Below are 19,659 nucleotides of genomic sequence, written 5' to 3'. Positions count from 1 at the left end.
TTACCAGTCAAAATCAGTTTTGTTTATTTGAAGATTTAATGGATAAACCTGTTGGTTGATACACTTGGAGAGAAAAGCTGCTAACTCTGGAAGAATAAGGTTTTGGTAACATTGTGATTGTGTTACTGGACTAGTAAAGCCAGACTAATGATCTACAGACATGAGTTCAAAACACCACAACTGGCAGTTTTAAATTCAGTTGATTAAATAAATCTGAAATTAAAAGCTACACACATTGTTATATGAATTATGAGCAAGCCATTCAGCTTTCTGAGCCTGCTCTAGGTTTTGATTAAATCATTGGAGATCTGATTATAGCCTCAACTCTACTCTCCTGGGTGTGTAAAAAAAAAATTGTTTGGGGTGTAGGCATCACTGACTAGGCCAGCATTTATTGTCTATCCCTAATTGCCCTTGGACTGAGTGGCTTGCAAGGCCACTTCCAGGAGCATCTAAGAGTCAACTGCCTTGTGTGGTCTGGAGTCACATGGAGGCCAAACTAGTTAAGTAGAGCAGATTTCCTTCCCTAAAGGACATTAAATAACCATACAGGGTTTTACAATAATGAAAATGTTTAGATGGTCACCATTAACCTAGCTCTTTTTGTTATTCCAGAATTAATGAGTTCAAATTTCTCCATCAAACCCCTCCCTCCAGAACATTAGCCTGGGGTTCTGAATTACTAGTCCAGCATTATTACCACTACACTACTGCCTCCCTTTGTACCCTTTTCAACCTTAGATTCTTGATTGAAGAAGGGATCAATCTAACCCCGTCTTGAACATATTCAATTTCTGCCTCCACTGCTCTCTAGGTTGTTAACTACTGATACATTATTATCTGCTAAGCAATGAAATCTGCCATGCTTATACAGGGCTCTGCCTGGGAGAGGAATTGAGGCAGGTAGCTTCACAACCTTTAAAAAGTACTTGGACGAGTGCTTGAAGTGTCAATAACATTCAAGGATATGGGCCTTGTCCTGGAACATGGGATGAGTATAGATTTAGTATAGCTTTGGCGTACAACTCAATGAGCTGAAGGGCCTACTCTGTACTGTCTCCACACTGCTTGAGATTGCTCCACTATTTGATATGATCATAAGTGATCTGATTGTTGCCTCAACACCAGAGTCCTGACTGTGCTGTTCAACTCTTAATTCTCTTGTTGATCAGAAATCCATCCAACCCAACCTTGGATACACTATTCTAGCCTAAATTTAACTCCAAGCACACAGTAAAATGATTGACCTTTAACAGCCCTCTGAAACGATTAAGTATGACTCAGTTAGGGATGTGTATGCAACACTGGCCTGGTCAGCAATGCTCATATCCCATGAATAAATAAAAAGTATGTGACATTCTAGCCACATAATCATGAAATATCTACAACTTTTGTGGAACTTGGCAGAGTTCCTTAGTAGGTGAGTATTTTTGTTTGTGGTTTTGAACCAATGACTGTCTTGTGACAAAATACAAGCAGCATGGGATTGTCCATGAGAGGGTGGGGCAGAGAAACTAGATGCAGAGGAGACCAAGGAGTGGGGAACAGGAGGAAAACAAGATTGAGAAAGTGGGGACCAAGGATTCAAAGTTAACGTGGGGAGCTGGGATAGGATAAAGAAAAAAAACGAGGAGAAATTGTGGAAACTGGGTGTGAGGGTAGGTTAAACTTTGTTCAGGGAAGGTTGGGGAGAGCAAATGAGGTTTTGGGAAAAAGGGGGGTCCAGAGCCAAGGAAAGGGAGAAAGTGGGGAGACCAGGGGAAGGGAAAGAGACAGTCCAGGAGCTGGAAAATTTGGGAAACCAGGGTTAGGTAACGGGGATAATCTGAGGAAAGGAAGGACGGAAACCAGGGTCAGAGAAAAGAGCAAAGCTGAAGCATGGAAAAGACATTTGAAGCAGAGAAAATGGTAAGAAGAGGGAGACTGGGAAAAGGGGAGACAGGTGTCAAGAGTGAAGGGAAGTACAGGGGGGACAAGGGATATGGTGGCAAAGCGGTAGGAGCAAGAGGGAACACCAAGTGTAGAGGGTTCTTTGAAAAAGGAATGATGAGGGGAAATTAGTGTGGTAACTTAATAACTAATAGGACAGTAGTGTTATATATTCCCTTCATTTATCCTCCCTGTAACTATTAATAACCCTATAATCCAGTGATATTAACCCTGATATAGCTGCACTGCTCAGGATGTGGCTGGACTTCCCAGCTGATGATTTATTAAACACGACCAGTATTTTTGGGCTCTCATTCAGTGATATGATGAAGATGACTCTGAACGAGAAACTTTAGTCAGAGCTAAATCGAACCTTGACTTCAAACATTACAAGACCAACCAGAACCAAATCCAAGTGATCATGTTGTGAGCTGGTCCACTTCCTAGGGACACGTTGTCCTAAACTAAACTTAGTTCCACCCAAGTATAAATTGCTCTGTGCCAAAATCGATGTAGAAGTGTAATTGAAATTGGTGTAATTGCTGGACGTGAAGGAACTATTTAACCCCTGGAATTATACTCTTTGCCCTTTTGTCCATTCCAGCCATCCACTACACCCCCTCAACCCCCACTGACCCCAACACACATCAAATCCCACTTTTATAAATATTTAACCCACTCCCTGTTAGTTGATGTTTTAGCTTCCATCTCAAGGGTCAGACATGCTGAAGCCATTACTGATTAAAACTTTGTCTATCTCAGCCTCGAATTTACTCAACCACCCAGCCTCTACAGCTCCCTGTGGTAAAGAATTCTCCAGATCTATCACACTGACAAGAAACTCCTTATTACTCCTCAAAGTATCTCATGTTCACACACTCAGTCGTACAGCACAGAAGAGACCCTCTAGCCCATCAAGTCTGCACTGGCCTGTCTACACTAATCTCACTCTAACAGCCCTCATCTCAAAAATTTTTCTCTTCTCTTTTAGCTTGTTTTCTCCAATGGGAGTTCTCAGCTTCCATTCCCTTTTTACCGAACAATGGTAACAATGTTTCAAAGTTTACCAGTTGGACTGTTCCCAGTTTTACCTATAACCTGTTATGGAATCATAGAGTCATATGGCATGAAAACAGACCATTCGGTTCAAACAGTCCATGCTGACCATAATCCCAAACTAAATAGTCCCACCTGTCTGCTTTTAGCCCATATCCCTTCAAATATTTCTTACTCATGAACTTATCCAAATGTCTTTTAAACATTGAAACTGTACCCGCATCCACAACTTCCTCTGGAAGTTCATTCCACATACAAACCGCTCTGTGTAAATAAAGTTGACCTTTGTGTACTTTTTAAATCTCTCTCCTCTCCACCTAAAATATGCCCATTAGGCTTGAAATCCTCCACCAGAGGGAAAAGACACCTGCTATTCACCTTATCTATACCCCTCATGATTTTATAAACCTCTGTAAGGTCACCCCTCAACCTCCTACTCTCCAATGAAAAGACCCAGCCTCTCCTAATAACTCAGACCTTACATTTCCAGCAACATCCTGATAAATCTTTTCTGAACTCCCTCCAGCTTAATAATATCCTTCCTACAACAGAGTGACCAGAACTGGACATTGTACTGCAGAAGAGGCCTCAACAATGTTGTGTATGACCGCAACATGATGTCCCAACTCCTTTACTCAAAGGTCTGAGCAGTGAAGGCAAGCATGCTCAACACCTTCTTAACCACCCTGTCAAGATGTGACACAAATTTCAAAGAACTGTGTACCTGAACCCCTAGGTCTCTCTGTTCTACAGCACTAACCAAGGTCCTCCTTTTAATTGTACTAGTCCTGCCTTTGTTTATTTTACCAAAATACAATACCTTGCATTTATCCAAATTAAACTTCATTCCCATTCCTCAGCCCATTAACTCAATTGATCAAGATCTCTTTTGTAACCTTAGATAACCTTCTTCACTGTCTGCCATACCCCACCAATATTGGTGTCATCTGCAACCTAGTTTACTAACATTGCCTTCAGTATTCTCACCTAAATTATTTACAAAAATGACAAACAAAAGCAGACCCAGCACCAATCTCTGTGGAATACTGTTGGTAACAGGCCTCTGGTCTGAGAAACAATCCTCCACCATCACACTCTGTCTCCTGCCATTAAGCCAATTTTGGATCCAATTGGCAAGGTCACCTTGAATCCCATGTGATCTAACTTTACTAATTAGTCTGCCATGTGCAACCTTGTCAAAGACATGGATTTGGACCCTAAGATCCATACTTCAAAGCTCCTAAGAGAGTCTTGCCATTAACTGTATACTTTTCTCTTCACAAAATGCATCACTTCACACTTATCCAGATTAAACTCCATCTGTCATTTCTCCACCCAACCGATCTATATTCTTTTGTATCCTTTCATAACCTTCCCCAGTATCCACAACTCTACCAATTTTCATGTCACTTGCAAACTTACTAATCAGACCATCCAAGCCTATATATATATATATATATATATTATAAACAACAAAGGTCTCAGCACTGATCCTTATTAAATACCACTGGGCACAGGCCTCCAATCGCAAAAATGTCTCTCTACACTTCCCCTCTGTCTCCTAAGACTAGGTCAATATTGTATCCAATTTGCCAAAGATTCTGTGTGACTTAATCTTCTGGAAAAGGCAGAGATACAATATCAAACGTTTTGCCAGAAGTTCTTTTAGACAGTATATTTTCACTGCCCTTCATCAACCACCCCATTCATCCCAGCCAGTCCCTTCCGTCACTCATGGCTGAGCTGGTAAGCCTCAACTCCACTTCACTGCTTTGTCCCCAGAACGCCTGATTTCCTTACATCGGCCACAGAAACAGAAATAGGCCAAAAGTCTTCATATTAAAAACAAATCTATCAACATAAAGACATTTGCTACTTGGGTGATGAATGAAGCGTGGAAGAGGGCTGGGTTCTCTGTGTCATGCGCAGTGTGGAGTCCCCGCCTTACTCGCTGCGGCCGGGGAGTGGGAGACGGGCGGTCGGGTGCCTCCGGCTTTGCGGTGCCCTCTGCCCAGCCCAGCCCAGCTTCGGGCAGTATGTGGCTGAGCCCCGAGGAGGTGCTGCTGGCCAACGCGCTCTGGGTGACAGAGCGGGCAAACCCTTTCTTCGTGCTGCAGCGGCGGAAGGGTCACGGCCGTGGCGGAGGACTGACCGGTGAGCAATGTATCCGCGCGGTAACACTCCGCCTCGATTGACAGCACCCGCCGGCCAATCACAGTCCCGGGTGTCGCGAGGCCGGCCAATGGGAGCGGCGACGGGAGGCGGGCGCTGGCTCAATTCTGATACAATGTATTCTTTTTAATGTTGCGTTTTGTAACCTTACCTTCAGAGTTTGAGGTGTTTCGCAAGTATTATAGTAGTTTGGAAACAATTGTGAAGTCCTTGTAAATTCAAACACTCTTCCGCCCCTTACATTTAGGGGGTGAGTTTGCATTGCAACCCCCTGTCTGTTAGTTTTACATCAAAAACGTTCTTGCTGTAAAAGGTTTCATTTGTTTCTTCATTTGGTCAACATTTATCCATGAATTGCTGCCACGTCGCAGCTACCTTCACTATGGTCTGGACCAGTGCCCCTGTCCACCGGGTCCTTCCCTCATCATGTCTACAGTTCCCCAACCCCACTGTATGTGTGAGAGGGGTTTGGAGTTTGAACATTGATTTCATCTCCTCCCACACCCATTCCTACTTCCAACTTCTACCCTGGACCCTTCTGATTCATGTAGCGGTTTAATCAACGATTTACAACTTACCCACCAGTGGGAGAACAAAGCTCCCTTTTTTGAGGACCTGCACATGATGCCTTGGCACAGGCCAGTTTTAGATCCCTGTGTAGTACTGTTTCCTTGACTTGAGCTCCAATCCAGGCTGACATACCAGTACTAAGTGAAATAAAAAATCACACAACGCCAGGTTATTCCAACAGGTTTAATTGGAAGCACTAGCTTTCGGAGCGACGCTCCTTCGGTGGTTGTCCTCTTCCCCACCACACACACCCTCAAAACTAGTACTGGGTGTATGCTGGATACTGAATGAGCATTGCTTTCAAGAGGGCTTGTAATGAGGGAGTACTGCATGGTTTGAAGTGCTGTCTTTCAGATAAAATGTTGAACTGAGCACGGTGGATGTAAAAGATCCTGTGACCACTTTCCATTGAGGCCAAAGGCGTTCCCATGGAACAGTCATCCCACCACAGCCAGGAATATTTTAGGCCCTTTGATGGTACAGTGGTAGTGTACTCAGTCTTGGACTGAGAGGCCAAGGGTCAGGTCCCACTTGCTCCAGAAGTGTGTAATAACGTCTCTAAACAGGTTGATTAGAAAAATAGGTTAAATTTTTTAAAATGAAGGCGATCACACAGTTTGTTAAAACCTGAAAGAGTGCAGATGCTGTAAATGAGTGACAAAAATAGAAATGACTGGAAAAACTCTGCAGGTCTGACAGCATCTCTAGAGAGAAATCAGACTTAATGTTTCAGTTCAAGTGACTTAAACTGAGGAAGGACCTCAGACCTGCTGAGCTTTTCCAGCAATTCCAATTTTGTCATGCGGTTTGTTTTCAAGTCCGCTTTCTGCCAGAGAGACTCGGCTAACCTGACTCCCCTTTTCTCTGTCACCCTTTCCTTTCCTCTTCAGATAATTATCCAATTATTTTTGGAAGGTCACATTTGAATCTAGCAGCAGTACTTTTACAGGGGTTGTCTTTCAGATTATACCCACTGTTTGGGTGAAAGTGAGTTTTTCTTGTGATTCTTTTATTTTCCCATTCATCTTAAATCAGTGTCCGCTAATCTTCATCCAAAGGGGACAGTTTCTGTTTATTTACTTTGTCCTGACCCTGTATGATCTTGACAACCTCCATTGAATCTCCTCTCATACTTGTCTCAGGAGAACAGCCTCAGATTCTCTAATCTGTATGAGTAACTGAAGCCTCTCATCCTTGGAAACCCAAAGAGTAACCCATCCAGACCCATTCCCCTACTAATGCACCTAACACTACGGGCAATTTAGCATGCGCAATTCACCTGATCTGTATATCTTTGGACTGTGGGAGGAAACCAGAGCACCTGGAGGAAACCCACGCAGACATGGGGAGAATGTGCAAACTCCATGCAGACAATTGCCTGAGGCTGGAATCGAACCTGGGTCCCTGTCGCTGTGTGGCAGTAGTGCTAGCCACTGTGCCACCCCACGGTGGTGGATTTAGATTAATACTTTTTATTATGTAGTGCTATTTCTCATTCTTCTCAAAGACCGATTATAGGAGCAGAAATTGGCCATTTGACCCTTTGAGCCCACTCAGTCATTCAGTTCAAATCAGTCCCCTGTCCCTACTTTCTCCCCATACCATTTGATCCATTTAACTCTATCTAACCTCTCCTTGAAAACATTCAATGCTTTGGCCTCAACTGCTTTCTGTGGCAGAGAATTCCACCGACTCCGGGTGAAGAAACTTCTCCTACCTGAGGCCTAAATGGCCTACCCTATAACCTTAGACTATTACTGTGTGGTCTGGGCTCCCCAGTCATTGGGAACATCCTTCCCACATGTATACTGGCAAGTGATATATGAATTTTGTAGGTTTCTATGATTCACTCCTCATTTCTCTAAGCTCCAGTGACTATTGCCCAAACTGATCCACTCTGTCTTCATACATTGGTCCTGCTATTACAGGAATTAGGATCTTTCAACTCCCCTGCATTCAATTTCATCTGCCTGTCTAGTCCCTCTTGAATCCTTACCAATCTCCTCACTGTTCACAATAATTACAACTTTTATGTTCACTGAAAATTTTGAAATTTTTGAGTTCTGTTCATCCAGGTTCAGGTTACTTAGCATATCATGAGATGCAGCGCTCTTAATATTGACTCCTGGGCACCCTCCAGTTTGCGTTCAGTCTAATAAACGATTCCTGTCACTCAACTGCTTTTGTACACATGCTGCCACACTCCTATTTCAATGATCTGATAATTTATCTCTCTTTATTTTTTTTCTTGTTGTGGGACCTTGCTACATGAAAATTAGCTTCTAAATTTTCAGTGACAACATTTCAAATATGATTCATTGGCTGCATTGTGGCTGCCTGAAGCTGTGAAAGGTGCTATAGAAATGAAAGATCTTCCTTCTTTTGGTGTTTGAAAAAATCTGCAGTTTTCATAAAAGTGGAATGAATGCTCTCACTGTCACGATATGTTCCAGTAGTGGATTTTCAGATCATGGGTCACTGGAGAAGTGTTGAAAGTCTGAATGATTTCCTTCCAGTAAGTCCACATTGTATTTTTTTATTTATGTAGTAATCTGCTCATTGTGAAAGTTGTCTCTTATGTCTTCCCTATTTTTGGTTTATGTATTCATTCTCCTGGGAGGAGAAAGTGCATGGGTGTCTCTGCAGTCCCGTGCATGCAGATGGACAGGGAAATATGTTTTTAAAAATGTAGGAACTGAAGTAAGCCTTTCACCCCATCAACTCGGCTCTCCCATTGAGTGAGATTCTGTCTGACCTAATAATCCTCAACTCCATTTTCCTGCGTTTTCCAGTAACCTTTGATTCCCTTACTCATTGTTGAAAATGAGATTTTCTTGTGATCCTTTTATTTTGTCATACATCTTAAATCAGAGTCCTCTGTCTGTCTCTCAGCTCCAGGGCATCTCTGCAGGAGTTCCTCAGGGTAGTGTCCTAGGTCCAACCATTTTCAGCTGTTCTGTCAATGATCTTCTCTCCATCACTAGAGATGTTCGCTGACAAGTACACGAGGTTGGCACCATTCACAACTCCTCAGATACTGAAACAATGTCCATGTTCAAATGCAACAGGATCTGGACAGTATCCAGGCTTGGATGACAAGTGGCAAGTAACATTTGTGCAACACAAAAACCAAGCTATGACCATCACCAATAAGAGGAGAAAATGAGGTCTGCAGATGCTGGAGATCAGAGATGGAAATGTGTTGCTGGAAAAGCGCAGCAGGTCAGGCAGCATCTAGGGAACAGGAGAATCGACGTTTCGGGCATTAGCCCTTCTTCAGGCCTGAAGAAGGGCTAATGCCCGAAACGTCGATTCTCCTGTTCCCTAGATGCTGCCTGACCTGCTGCGCTTTTCCAGCAACACATTTCCATCACCAATAAGAGACAATCTAGCCACTGCCCCTTGACATTCAATGCCGTTACCATCACTCAATCACCTGCTGTTAACATTATAGGGTTACCATGACCAGAAATTCAGCTGGATTCGCCACATTAATACAGTGGCTACAAGAGCAAGTCAGAGGCTGGGAATACTGCAGCAAGTAACCTACCTCTTGACTCCCATAGGCTGTCCACCATTTATAAGGCACTAGGTAGAAGTCTGATGGAATACTCTCTCCACCAGAAACTTGACATAATCCAGTACAAAGCAGCTCACTTAATTGGCACCGCATTAACAAGTGTCCAGCCCCTCCATCACTTATCTCTGTGGTAGCAGTCTGCTATCTACAAGATACACTGCAGAAATTCACCAATTTCACCTTAGACAGCACCTCCAAATCCACAACCATTTCTTTCTAGAAGGACAAGGGCAGAAGATACATGGGAACAATACCACCTGCAAGTTCCCCTCCAAACTGCTCACCATCCTGTCTTGGCAATATTGCTGGGTCAAAATTCTGGAATTCCCTTGGTAAGGGCATTGTGGGTTTAACCCACAGTGCATGGACTGCAGTGGTTCAAGAAGGCAGCTCACCACCACCTTCTCAAGGGTAACTAGATTTTTTTTAGATTAGATTAGATTAGATTACTTACAGTGTGGAAACAGGCCCTTCGGCCCAACAAGTCTACACCGACCCGCCGAAGCGTAACCCACCCATACCTCTACATTTACCCCTTTACCTAACACTACGGGCAATTTAGCATGGCCAATTCACCTGACTTGCACATCTTTGGACTGTGGGAGGAAACCGGAGCCCCCGGAGGAAACCCACGCAGACACGGGGAGAACGTGCAAACTCCACACAGTCAGTCACCTGAGGCGGGAATTGAACCCGGGTCTCTGGCGCTGCGAGGCAGCAGTGCTAACCACTGTGCCACCGTGCCGCCCACCGTGCCGCCCACCAACCTTCCTCTAAAATAGACCATAGTTATTGAGGTTGGTTATTCAAAAATGTGTTATAGGGCGAAGGCAGTGCGCCTGGTATTGTCAGGAGTATAGACTGCATGACATCAATAATTCATCATTCTGTGCTCTAGATGCTGACCAGCCAGCAATGCCCACGTCCCACGAGGGAATAAGCAAAAATATACCTTCTGATCCAGCCTCGGTAGCTGTCTGCAGTAAAGAATCTCACAGACTCAAAACTGTCTCAGAGAAAATCCCCCTCATCTCTTTCTTAAATGGGCAACCCCTTACTCTGAAACTGAGCCCTTAAGTCTTTGACTCTTCCACAAGGGGTAATAAGCTCCCACATCAACAGTCATGTCCTCTAAGAATGAAATAAGGTTCAGTAAGGACTCCTCTCATTCTTCTAAACTGTGGTGAGTACAGGACCAGTCTACTGAACCTCTCTTCATAAGAAAACCTGTCAGTACCACAAATTAAACTAGTGAATCTTCTCTGACTTTGTCCAATGCCAGTATATCTTTCTTGAGGTAAAGTGGCCAAAACTGCTCACGGTATTCCAGGTCTGACCCCAAGTAGTGCCTTGTATAATCAATGATTTGGACTTCCAATGGCAACTAGGGATGAATAATAAATGCTGGTCAGCCAGCGATGCCCACATCCCACAAATGAGGGATAAGAAAGTTTGATTGTGATGCCTCCCACGATGGAATAGCCATGATGTACTCGCTATCAAGATGATCACTGGGGCAAAATACTGTTAGGTGCTGTGGAAACAAATCCTCTCAGAGGGAGGGAGTTGTGAAAACAACACTGGCAAACCAGTGAGTGGCCAGATGGGGATTTGGAACTTGTTTGTAAACAACCTGTGCAAATTAGCCAGTGACTCACCCTGCAGTGAATCAGCCATTCGCCAACCCATCCTGTGAATGTTGGAAGTTCCTCACCAGAAGCTGACATTGTTCATGAGAGAAAGGGTAATGAACAAGGATGGTGGTTTGAGGGAAGGTGTGGGGATTGGGTGGGAGCACGGGAGGGGATAGAGTCAGCAAGACTGAGGAGGAGAGGTAGTTCCATGGAGAAATGTGTGAATGATGAAAATTAGTAAAAACAAAGCACAATATTTGGAAATACTGGAAAGTTGAAGAAGACAGGATACACTCCTCTTATACTTGCAGCAATCTAAAAAGTGTTTTTCACAGTGAGATCCTTTCTCAGGGATATGCTATTCAGTGCATCGTTGCCTCTGCCTGGGTTTCCACCAGCAAGGATGCAATGTTATTTATTCTACAGTTCCCCCATTGATTCCATAACCAACCCTCCTGTAAAATAGACCATAGTTATTGAGGTTGGTTATTCAAAAATGTGTTACAGGGTGAAGGCAGTGCGCCTGGTATTGTCAGGAGTATAGATTGCATGACATCAATAATTCATCATTCTGTGCTCTAGGTGCTATAGTCTATTATTTTTTTATCATACTCATTAATGAGTGTTGTTGACTGGGCTGAAATTAGTTGCCCATCTGCGTGGGTTTCCTCTGGGTGCTCCGGGATTCCTCCCACAATCCAAAGATGTGCAGGTCAGGTGAATTGGCCGTGCTAAATTGCCCATAATGTTCAGGGATGTGTAGGTCTTGTGCATTAATCAGGGGTAAATATAGAGTAGTAAGGGAATGGATCTGGGTGGGTTACTCTTAGGAGGGTCGGTGTGGACTTGTTGGGCCAAAGGGCTTGTTTCGCTCTGTAGGAATTCTATGATTCTATCCCTAAGTACCCATGAGAAGAGGTAATGGTGAGCCATTTCCTTGAACTGCTGCAGTCCTTGTGATGTAGTTACACCCACAGTGACTTAGGGAGGGTGTTCTGGGATTTAGACTCAATGACAGCAGTGGAATATTTATGCATTTCCAAATTAGGCTGGTGTTTGGTTTTGAGGGGGGCTTGCAGGTGCTGACGGTGATCTCGTGTATTTGCTGTTGTTGTGCTTTTACATACAAGCGGTAATGAATTGGGGAGTTGCAGTTAAAATAACCTTGGGAAATTATGGCAATGTATCTTGTGGATAGTACACACTGATGCCACTATATGTCAGTTGTGGAGGGAGTGACAGTTAAAGTTGGGTGGAGGTGGCACCAATTCAGCAGACTGCTTTGTCTTGGATGGTATTGAGTGTTATGGACTGTAGAATGTATTCCAACACACTTGAGCCTTTGTAGATGGTAGACAGACACTGCAGAGTTGGAAGACAAGATACTTATGAGAATGTTCCTAGCCTCTGATCTGCTTTTGTAGCCATCATAATTGTATGGCTGGTTTGAGTAAATTTCTGATCAGTGGTGACTCTCAGACTGTTGACTATGGAGTGAGTATTCTGTTCTCTCCTTTTCAGAGCAAAGTGCCTCGAAATCCATTTGCTACAGTATTACCAATTAGGTACCAGATGAGTTTCATTGCAGAGAAATGTGAGGTGACGCATTTTTGTTGGAAGAATTTTGACAGACAATACAAAATAGGGGTCCATTTCTAAGGGGATGCAGGAGCAGAGGGACCTGGATGTAAATGTGCGCAGGTCATTGAAATAGCAGGATAGATCAGGAGAGCACTAAGTGAAGCATATAGTGTTCTCGGCTTTATTAATAGCCGTTATGCAGCATTGCCGAATTCTCCAGCCTATTTACCTTGTGTGTACCTACACTGTTCTTCACGAGGACTCCTTTAGGAGTGAGCCCCATATTTTCACTACTCACTATGTAAAGAGTTCTGGTTTCTATCTGCAAATGGAATCTTCTTCTCCACATCTAATTTATCAAACCCTTTGGTAATCTTAAAGACCTCTATTGAATCTTGCCTTGGTTTGCTGTATTCTAAGAAAAAAGGTCCCGTGAATGTCAGGGTCCATCCTGGTCTAGAAGTCTAAGTGTAGGTGTTCAGAGGTGATGCAGCAGTTTTGGATCTCTACCCTTGATGTTCTTCTTTAATGGAACAAACTGAACTAAAGTAAGATATTCAGTTGCAATTACTGCTATTCTGATTCTTCAGAAGGCTGGATGCAATCAATTGCTTTTGCTGTGTTGTGGTGATGCACTCACATGCACGTAGTAATGGGTGCCAGCATGCCAACTCTGGCAGTGATGTCTGGTCCTGGAAGTTCCTGCCAATCACATGCCTCAGATGCCCACCTAGCTGGTGAGAAAGTTATATGGAATTGTGCTCAAAGTGTCACCTTTTAAATTGTGTGCTCCAGTTTCTGGATGGGATTTGAACCTGCAGCCTTTGGTGAATTATGGGTTTTGCTGGCAAGACCAACAGTTATTACTCTTTCCTGGTTATGTTAAATGATTGCTTTGTGGTCCACTACCAGCACTCTGACTCTTGTTGATGTGAGTTGTGGTTGCTGACTATGTTAGATTATTTACCCCTGCTTTCTCTGTTGGACAGGGCTGCTGGTGGGCACGCTGGATGTTGTTTTGGACTCGAGTGCACGTGTCGCTCCGTATAGAATTCTCCATCAGACTCAGGACTCCCAGGTGTACTGGAACATTGCATGTGGTAAGCAACAAGAATGAGTGGGCACCCTGTGAAAATAACAAAAAGCAGGATCTTGGATGGGAACAAAGAAGCAGCATGAGGCCATTCAGCCCCTCAACCCTGCCCTGCCTCTGAATAAGATCATGGTTGGATTTGGTTATGTACTCAACTCCAGTTTATTCCTTTCTTTCCCTTGTCTATCCGGCACCCACCATCTACCCACCCTGGTGTAATCTTCCTCAGTCATAGAATTGCACTACATGGTCCATTGCTTCCCAAATGTTTTTCTTACGCTGATCCCTTCTTGGTACTTGTCAGTTGCTGTGACCCCCAGAATGAGAGATATAGAGTCCTCCATCTTGTGGACAGACCATTGGGTCCAACTAGTCCATGCTGACCATAATCCCAAACTAAACTACATCTGCGTTTGGTCCATATCCCTCCAAACCTTTCCTATTTATGGACTTATCCAAATGCCTTTTAAATATAACTGTACCTGCATCCACCAATTCCTGTGGAAGTTTATTCCACACAACCACCATCTGTGTTTAAAAAAAGATTACCCTGTGTCATTTTTAAAATCTTTTCCTCTCTCCTTAAAAATATGCCCCCAGTCTTGAAATCCTCCACCCTAGGGAAAAAAAACACCTGCCACTCACCTTATTTATACCCCTCATGATTTTATAAACCACCTAAGCTCCAGTGAAAAAAGTCCCAGCCTGTGCAGCCTCTCCTCCATTCCTGGTAAATCTCTTCTGAACCCTGTCCAGCTTAGTAATACGCCTCCTATAACAGGGAGACCAGAACTGGACACAGCACACCAGAAGAGGCCTCACCAGTGTATTGAAGGACTAAGTTTGTGGTGATGGTGTCCTGTGAGGCTGGGAATATGGATTTTGAAGCTGTCACACTGTGGAGATTTTGAGTGAAGGGCACCTGCCTTTTGCTTGGGTTTGTCAGGGAAGGAGTTGGGCCTTGAGGATTGGCCAGTTAGACCACGTCCACTATTATTAGAATTTGAAGGGGCTGTGCAGCGGTTAACTTTGGTTGGAGCCCGTTAGCTGTCTCAGCTAACTATTGTCAATTGTTGCAACATCAAAATATTGGTTTGAGGAGCACTGATGTAGGAGGCCATTTGGTTTGCCATATGCATGCCGACTGTTTGAAAGAACTGTCGAATCAATCCCACACCTCTGCGCTCTTTCCCCATAGTCATACAGAATTTCCCACTACAAGTATTTATCCAGTTCCCTTTAGAGAATTTATGTTGAATCTGTTTCCATTATCCCTTCAGGCAGAGCAATCCAGATCATCATAGCTCAACTCTGTGACATTTTAAAATAAATGTAAAATCATCTCATGTGACCTGTAAATAATCTTGTATTAGTTTCGGTTCTGTATCCAGGGCGATGATTTGTATGTTTTCTTGTGTGTGTTACCCAATGGTTTAGGTACCTCGAGGAAGGAGATCACAGGACACTGGGAATGGCTGGAGCTCAATCTCCTGCAGACGCTATCGGTCTTTGAGAATGAAGATGACGTGACGACCTTTGTCAAGGGGAAAGTTCAGGTTAGTGGCAAAATGAGTGATGTAAATTCTGGGCGCTGGCCAGCAGTTTGGCCCCCTGCTGGCCCCCTTCCAATTGCACTTTGAATAAAATGTACTTTCTTGTGAAGGTGGGATGGTGGCATAATGGTAATGTCACCGGACTAGAGATTCAGAGGCCCGTGCTAATGATCTGGACACATGGATTCGGATCCATGTGGAATTTAATTTCAGTTCAGTTTTTTTCTCAGCTGGTAAAGGTCTCTCTTTGTACTATAATCCTCCTGCGGTTCTATCAATTTCTTCAGAAAAAGTATGGAGTTGAAGGCTAGTTACAATTAAGGTGACCATGAAACTATTGTCAGGTGGCACAAAAATGTATCTGTTGATTAATGGCATTTAGGGAGGGAAATCTGCTATTGTTAAGACCTACATGGGAGTGTGGTTAACTCTTACCTGCCCTATGAAATGGCTTGGGAAGCCCCTCAGTTCAAGGGTAATTAGGGATGAGCAACAAATACTGATCACACTCCATTAAAGAATTTTTGAAAAATGTATTTGGGAATCCAACTACATGCTGATACTAAACTCGACCCTTATCACTCAGCTGCTAAAAGCATAATTTCAGTAATGCAGCTGGGGTGTCATGGAATGTCCTCTGGTTACATTATGAACTCAACAACAACAACTTAGATTTATGCAGCACCTTTACTGCTTTATTAAAAAAGTCCCAAGGCACCTCACAGGAATCACATCAAACAAATTTGATGATGAGCCACATCAGGTGATAGAGCTTTATTTCCTGGTCAGGCCCAAATTATGATGGTCTGAATGTAGTCTTGAGTCCATGTGGGATAGGTTGGTTGCATAGGCAGGTGCTCAGGAAGGAGACGTGGCTGTAGTTATGAAGGACTTGTGCCTGAAATGTCAACTCTCCTGCTCCTTGGATGCTGCCTGACCTGCTGTGCCTTTCTCGCGCCACACTTTTGGACCACCCTTCCGGTGATGTTATGTCAGGTGACCAAAAGCCTGGCCAGTGAGGTAGATTTTTGGGGAGTGTCTTTCAGAAAGCAGAATATGATAGATCGCAGAGAAAATTCTAGATCTGCTGCTGTAAACAAAGCCGTCTCTGCTTGGGTGACGAAAACCCGAAAATGCGCAAGAGGCCAGGATTGGGGGTGTGCAGGGTTCTGCAGAGATCGGGAGAAATCGGAACGATTTGAGTGCAGAGTTAAATTGCTGAGACTGGTGCAAGTTCCTATCATGAGCAAAATGAAACCGTAAGAACTGTGAATGCTGTAAATCAGAAGCAAAAACAGAAATTGCTGGAAAAGCTCAGCCGGTCTGGCAGCATCTGTGGGAGAGAAATCAGACTTAATGTTTCGGGTTCAGTGACCCTTCCTCAGTTATGTTCTGACACGAAACGTTAACTCTGATGTCTCTCCACAGGTGCTGCCAGACCTGATGAGCATTTACAGCAATTTCTGGTTTTGTCCCTGTCAGGAGCAAGCTGGGGTTGTTGTGATCTGAAATTTGTTGCTGAGGTGGTGATGGAAGTGGGTTCAGTTGTAACTTTGAAAAGAGAATTGAATAAATGCTGGAAAAGAAATGCTGAACAAAAAGTGGACTAATTGGACAGGACATTGAGAGCCAGCAGAGAGACGTGATGAGCCAAATAGCATTCTGCACGGTTTGTATGCAGACTGCGTTTTCTTATTATTGTTCAGATTTTAATTGATTAAGTATATTCAGTGATAAGGGGCAAACATTGGTAAAGAAGAATGAGCTGCAGATCAGCCATGATCTGATTTAGTTATAGAAGCAGCTATAGGGACTGAATGGCCTCCTTATGTTTGGATGCTTTAAGTGCCCGGGCAGGACAGGAATATCTGTAGGTCCCTGAGAGAATAATTGCCTCAGATCTGTATTTAAAAAAGACAGAGAATGCTGGAGAAACTCAGCAAGTCTGTCAGCATTTGTGGAGAGAACCATTTTTGAGTCTGGTATGACTCTTCTCCCCAAATGCTGTCAAACCTGCTGAGTTTTTCCAGCGTTCTGTTTGTTTCAGATTTACAGCATCCACTGTATAGAGGCTTTTTAGGAGCTGTATTTGTTGTGTGCTTTGCTCAGTCTTCACACAAACAGAGTTGAAATTGAGCTTGGGTTCTTCAGTGAGGGAGTTTAAGCCTGAACTCCTCCTCGTTGCACTGGTGAGCAGCAAGATTAATGTTCATTGTTGTAAGAGCAGGAAAGGCCATTGGGCTGTACGTGTGAAATCATGGCTAACTTGTATCCGGAATTAATTTATCCATCTTGATTCCATTACGATCTCTGCAGTATTAAAATAGTCATCTTCGTTTTGATACTTTTATCTGCTTCTCTCCCAATATCAACGGTTTTGTTTTGTAAGGATGTTGCAGATATTCACTCTCCTTTTGTGGAAGAGATGCTTTCAGCCACAACCTCACCCTGACTGGTCTAGCCCTGATTGTAAGGTCATGCCCCCTCATTCTGTTTTACAGTTTTTCCCAGACCAACAGCACCAGCACCAGCACCACCGCTGAAGGGAAGAGTTTCTCTCTGTCCACCCCATCTAATTCTTGCACCATCTGCGCTGCCTTGATTAGATCTTCCCATAATCTTCTCAACTAATTGCAGGGTATCCTCGCTGAGGAAAACAAAAACAAAGAGGCGAAGGAGGACGAGGATTCCGGAAAGTTCAAGGAGGCGGAACTGAAAATGCGGAAGCTGTTCGGAATGCCAGAGGTGGAGAAGTTGGTGAACTACTACTCATGTAGTTATTGGAAAGGCAGAGTACCCCGTCAGGGATGGATTTACCTCAGTGTCAATCACCTTTGCTTCTACTCCTTTCTGCTGGGAAAGGAAGGTGAGAAATTCCGTAATTGTCCTTTCAGTCCGGGTGAGTGCCAGGTGCACGATGACACAGTCACAAAGCAAAGCACTGGGGTTGTATTCTAGAGGGATGGAATTGAACAGCAGGCTAGTTCAGTTAAATTCATATTGAACGTTCGTGAGGTCAGTGTTCACTACTGTACAGTCTTGAAACACAGAAAATGCCCCTACACCCATAGTGCTCCTGCACTCTCACAGTGCCCCTACAACCACACTGCTCCTACACACTGCAGATCTGGCAGCATTTATGAAGAGACGAATAGAGTTAATGTTTCAAGCTCGTTTGACTCTTCTTCAGAGGTTAGCACTTACTGTATTATTGTGGTAAATCCAGCACCTTGGTGAGACCACACCTGGAGTTACTCTGAACAGCTCTACTTTCCAGTTGCACTGGAGGAGGAGTTGGATTTACGAAAGTCATACGGGGAGTGTGAAGATCTGGATCCCAAACAGGACCCCTCGGCTTCGAGATTGGACAAAAGAATCAACGGAATGTGGTCTGTACAAAGCAAGGTTATCAGTTTAATAAAGTAAGGCAGCCTGGCGCAAATCTGTCCAGCAACACAGAGGTTAAAGCTTCTGTGCTCCGTGGTGAAATTGCACAATTAACATTGAGCATTAAACATTTTTATATGTCTTTTGAAAGGCAATACAGCCTTAATTACAAGAAAAGTCCAATCAAATGTAATATGGTGACATGATTGACAGCAGGCTAATCCAATGATATTTCCTGGGAAAGGGTTCTTGTTTTACGTAAATCATCATCTTATGCTAGGAGTTCAAGGTTAGTTTGAATGGCCAATTAATGTGTCAGTATTCATTTTATGAAAACTCCATCGTTTGCTTTATCTTCTATTTCAGCTAATTCTACAAAGCAGCAGTACAGGTTCAAAAAGTCAAATCATAATTTGCAGCCATTTTGTTGCGTTATTTTAAATTGAAAAGCCATTTTGTTGTTAATAAAAAGCCTACAAACATTTGTTGTTTCTGACCACTGCTAGGATCCCAAATTTGAATCCTCAAGTGCTCACTTTTGCAGTTCAGAAACGTTAACTTTGTATCTCACTCCACAGATGCTGCCAGACCCCCTGCTGAGTTTCTCCAGCATTTCTTTGTGCTTGTCCTTTTTGGATACAGCTTTACAAGGTTGTGCAGTGGTGAAGATTGAGATATTAATCAGGGTTGAGATATTGATCGAGTAACAAGGAATTATTTTGACTAACGAATCTGCTCCTCTTGTTCCAGTGAAGTTGGTAATCCGCTGGGTTGATGTGACCCAGCTGGAAAAGAATGCCACCCTTCTCTTCCCTGAATGCATCAAGGTGAGCACTAGAGACCGGGAACATTACCTCTCCATGTTCCTCAACATCAATGAGACCTTCAAGCTAATGGAGCAACTGGCCAACATAGCTATGAGGCAACTGCTAGACAATGAGGGCTTCTCCGAAGACAAGTGTCTGCCCAAGCTCAAGAAGTCGCTCAAAAATGTCTCAATGCTTAAACGGTTTGTTTATAGTTCTCTTTATTCTTTGGTGCTTTTGATGTGGTTTGGTGACTGCAGCCAGCCCATAGCTGAGTGCTCGTGGTGGAGGTGATAAT

General features: G+C 43.6%; 1 protein-coding gene across 2 annotated transcripts in view; it reads left to right on the top strand.

The window, feature by feature from the left end:
* The first annotated feature begins 4,951 nt into the window (after nt 1-4,951).
* tbc1d9b (TBC1 domain family member 9b) overlaps nt 4,952-19,659 on the top strand; it is a 62,366-nt gene continuing 47,658 nt past the window's right edge. For both annotated transcript variants that reach the window (XM_043703130.2, XM_043703129.2), the window contains exons 1-5: nt 4,952-5,139; nt 13,512-13,622; nt 15,053-15,171; nt 17,806-18,034; nt 19,306-19,564. In XM_043703130.2, the coding sequence (XP_043559065.2) occupies nt 5,022-5,139; nt 13,512-13,622; nt 15,053-15,171; nt 17,806-18,034; nt 19,306-19,564 (836 nt within the window). In that variant the 5' untranslated portion in view covers nt 4,952-5,021. The remainder of the gene's footprint in view (nt 5,140-13,511; nt 13,623-15,052; nt 15,172-17,805; nt 18,035-19,305; nt 19,565-19,659) is intronic.

This window comes from Chiloscyllium plagiosum, unplaced genomic scaffold, assembly GCF_037043375.1.
Source record: "Chiloscyllium plagiosum isolate Xiang-an unplaced genomic scaffold, Cpla_swu_hap1 HiC_scaffold_16, whole genome shotgun sequence".
NCBI classification, from domain to species: domain Eukaryota; kingdom Metazoa; phylum Chordata; class Chondrichthyes; order Orectolobiformes; family Hemiscylliidae; genus Chiloscyllium; species Chiloscyllium plagiosum.
Note: the sequence above shows the minus strand (reverse complement) of the source record. Positions and strands in the feature narration are given on the sequence as shown.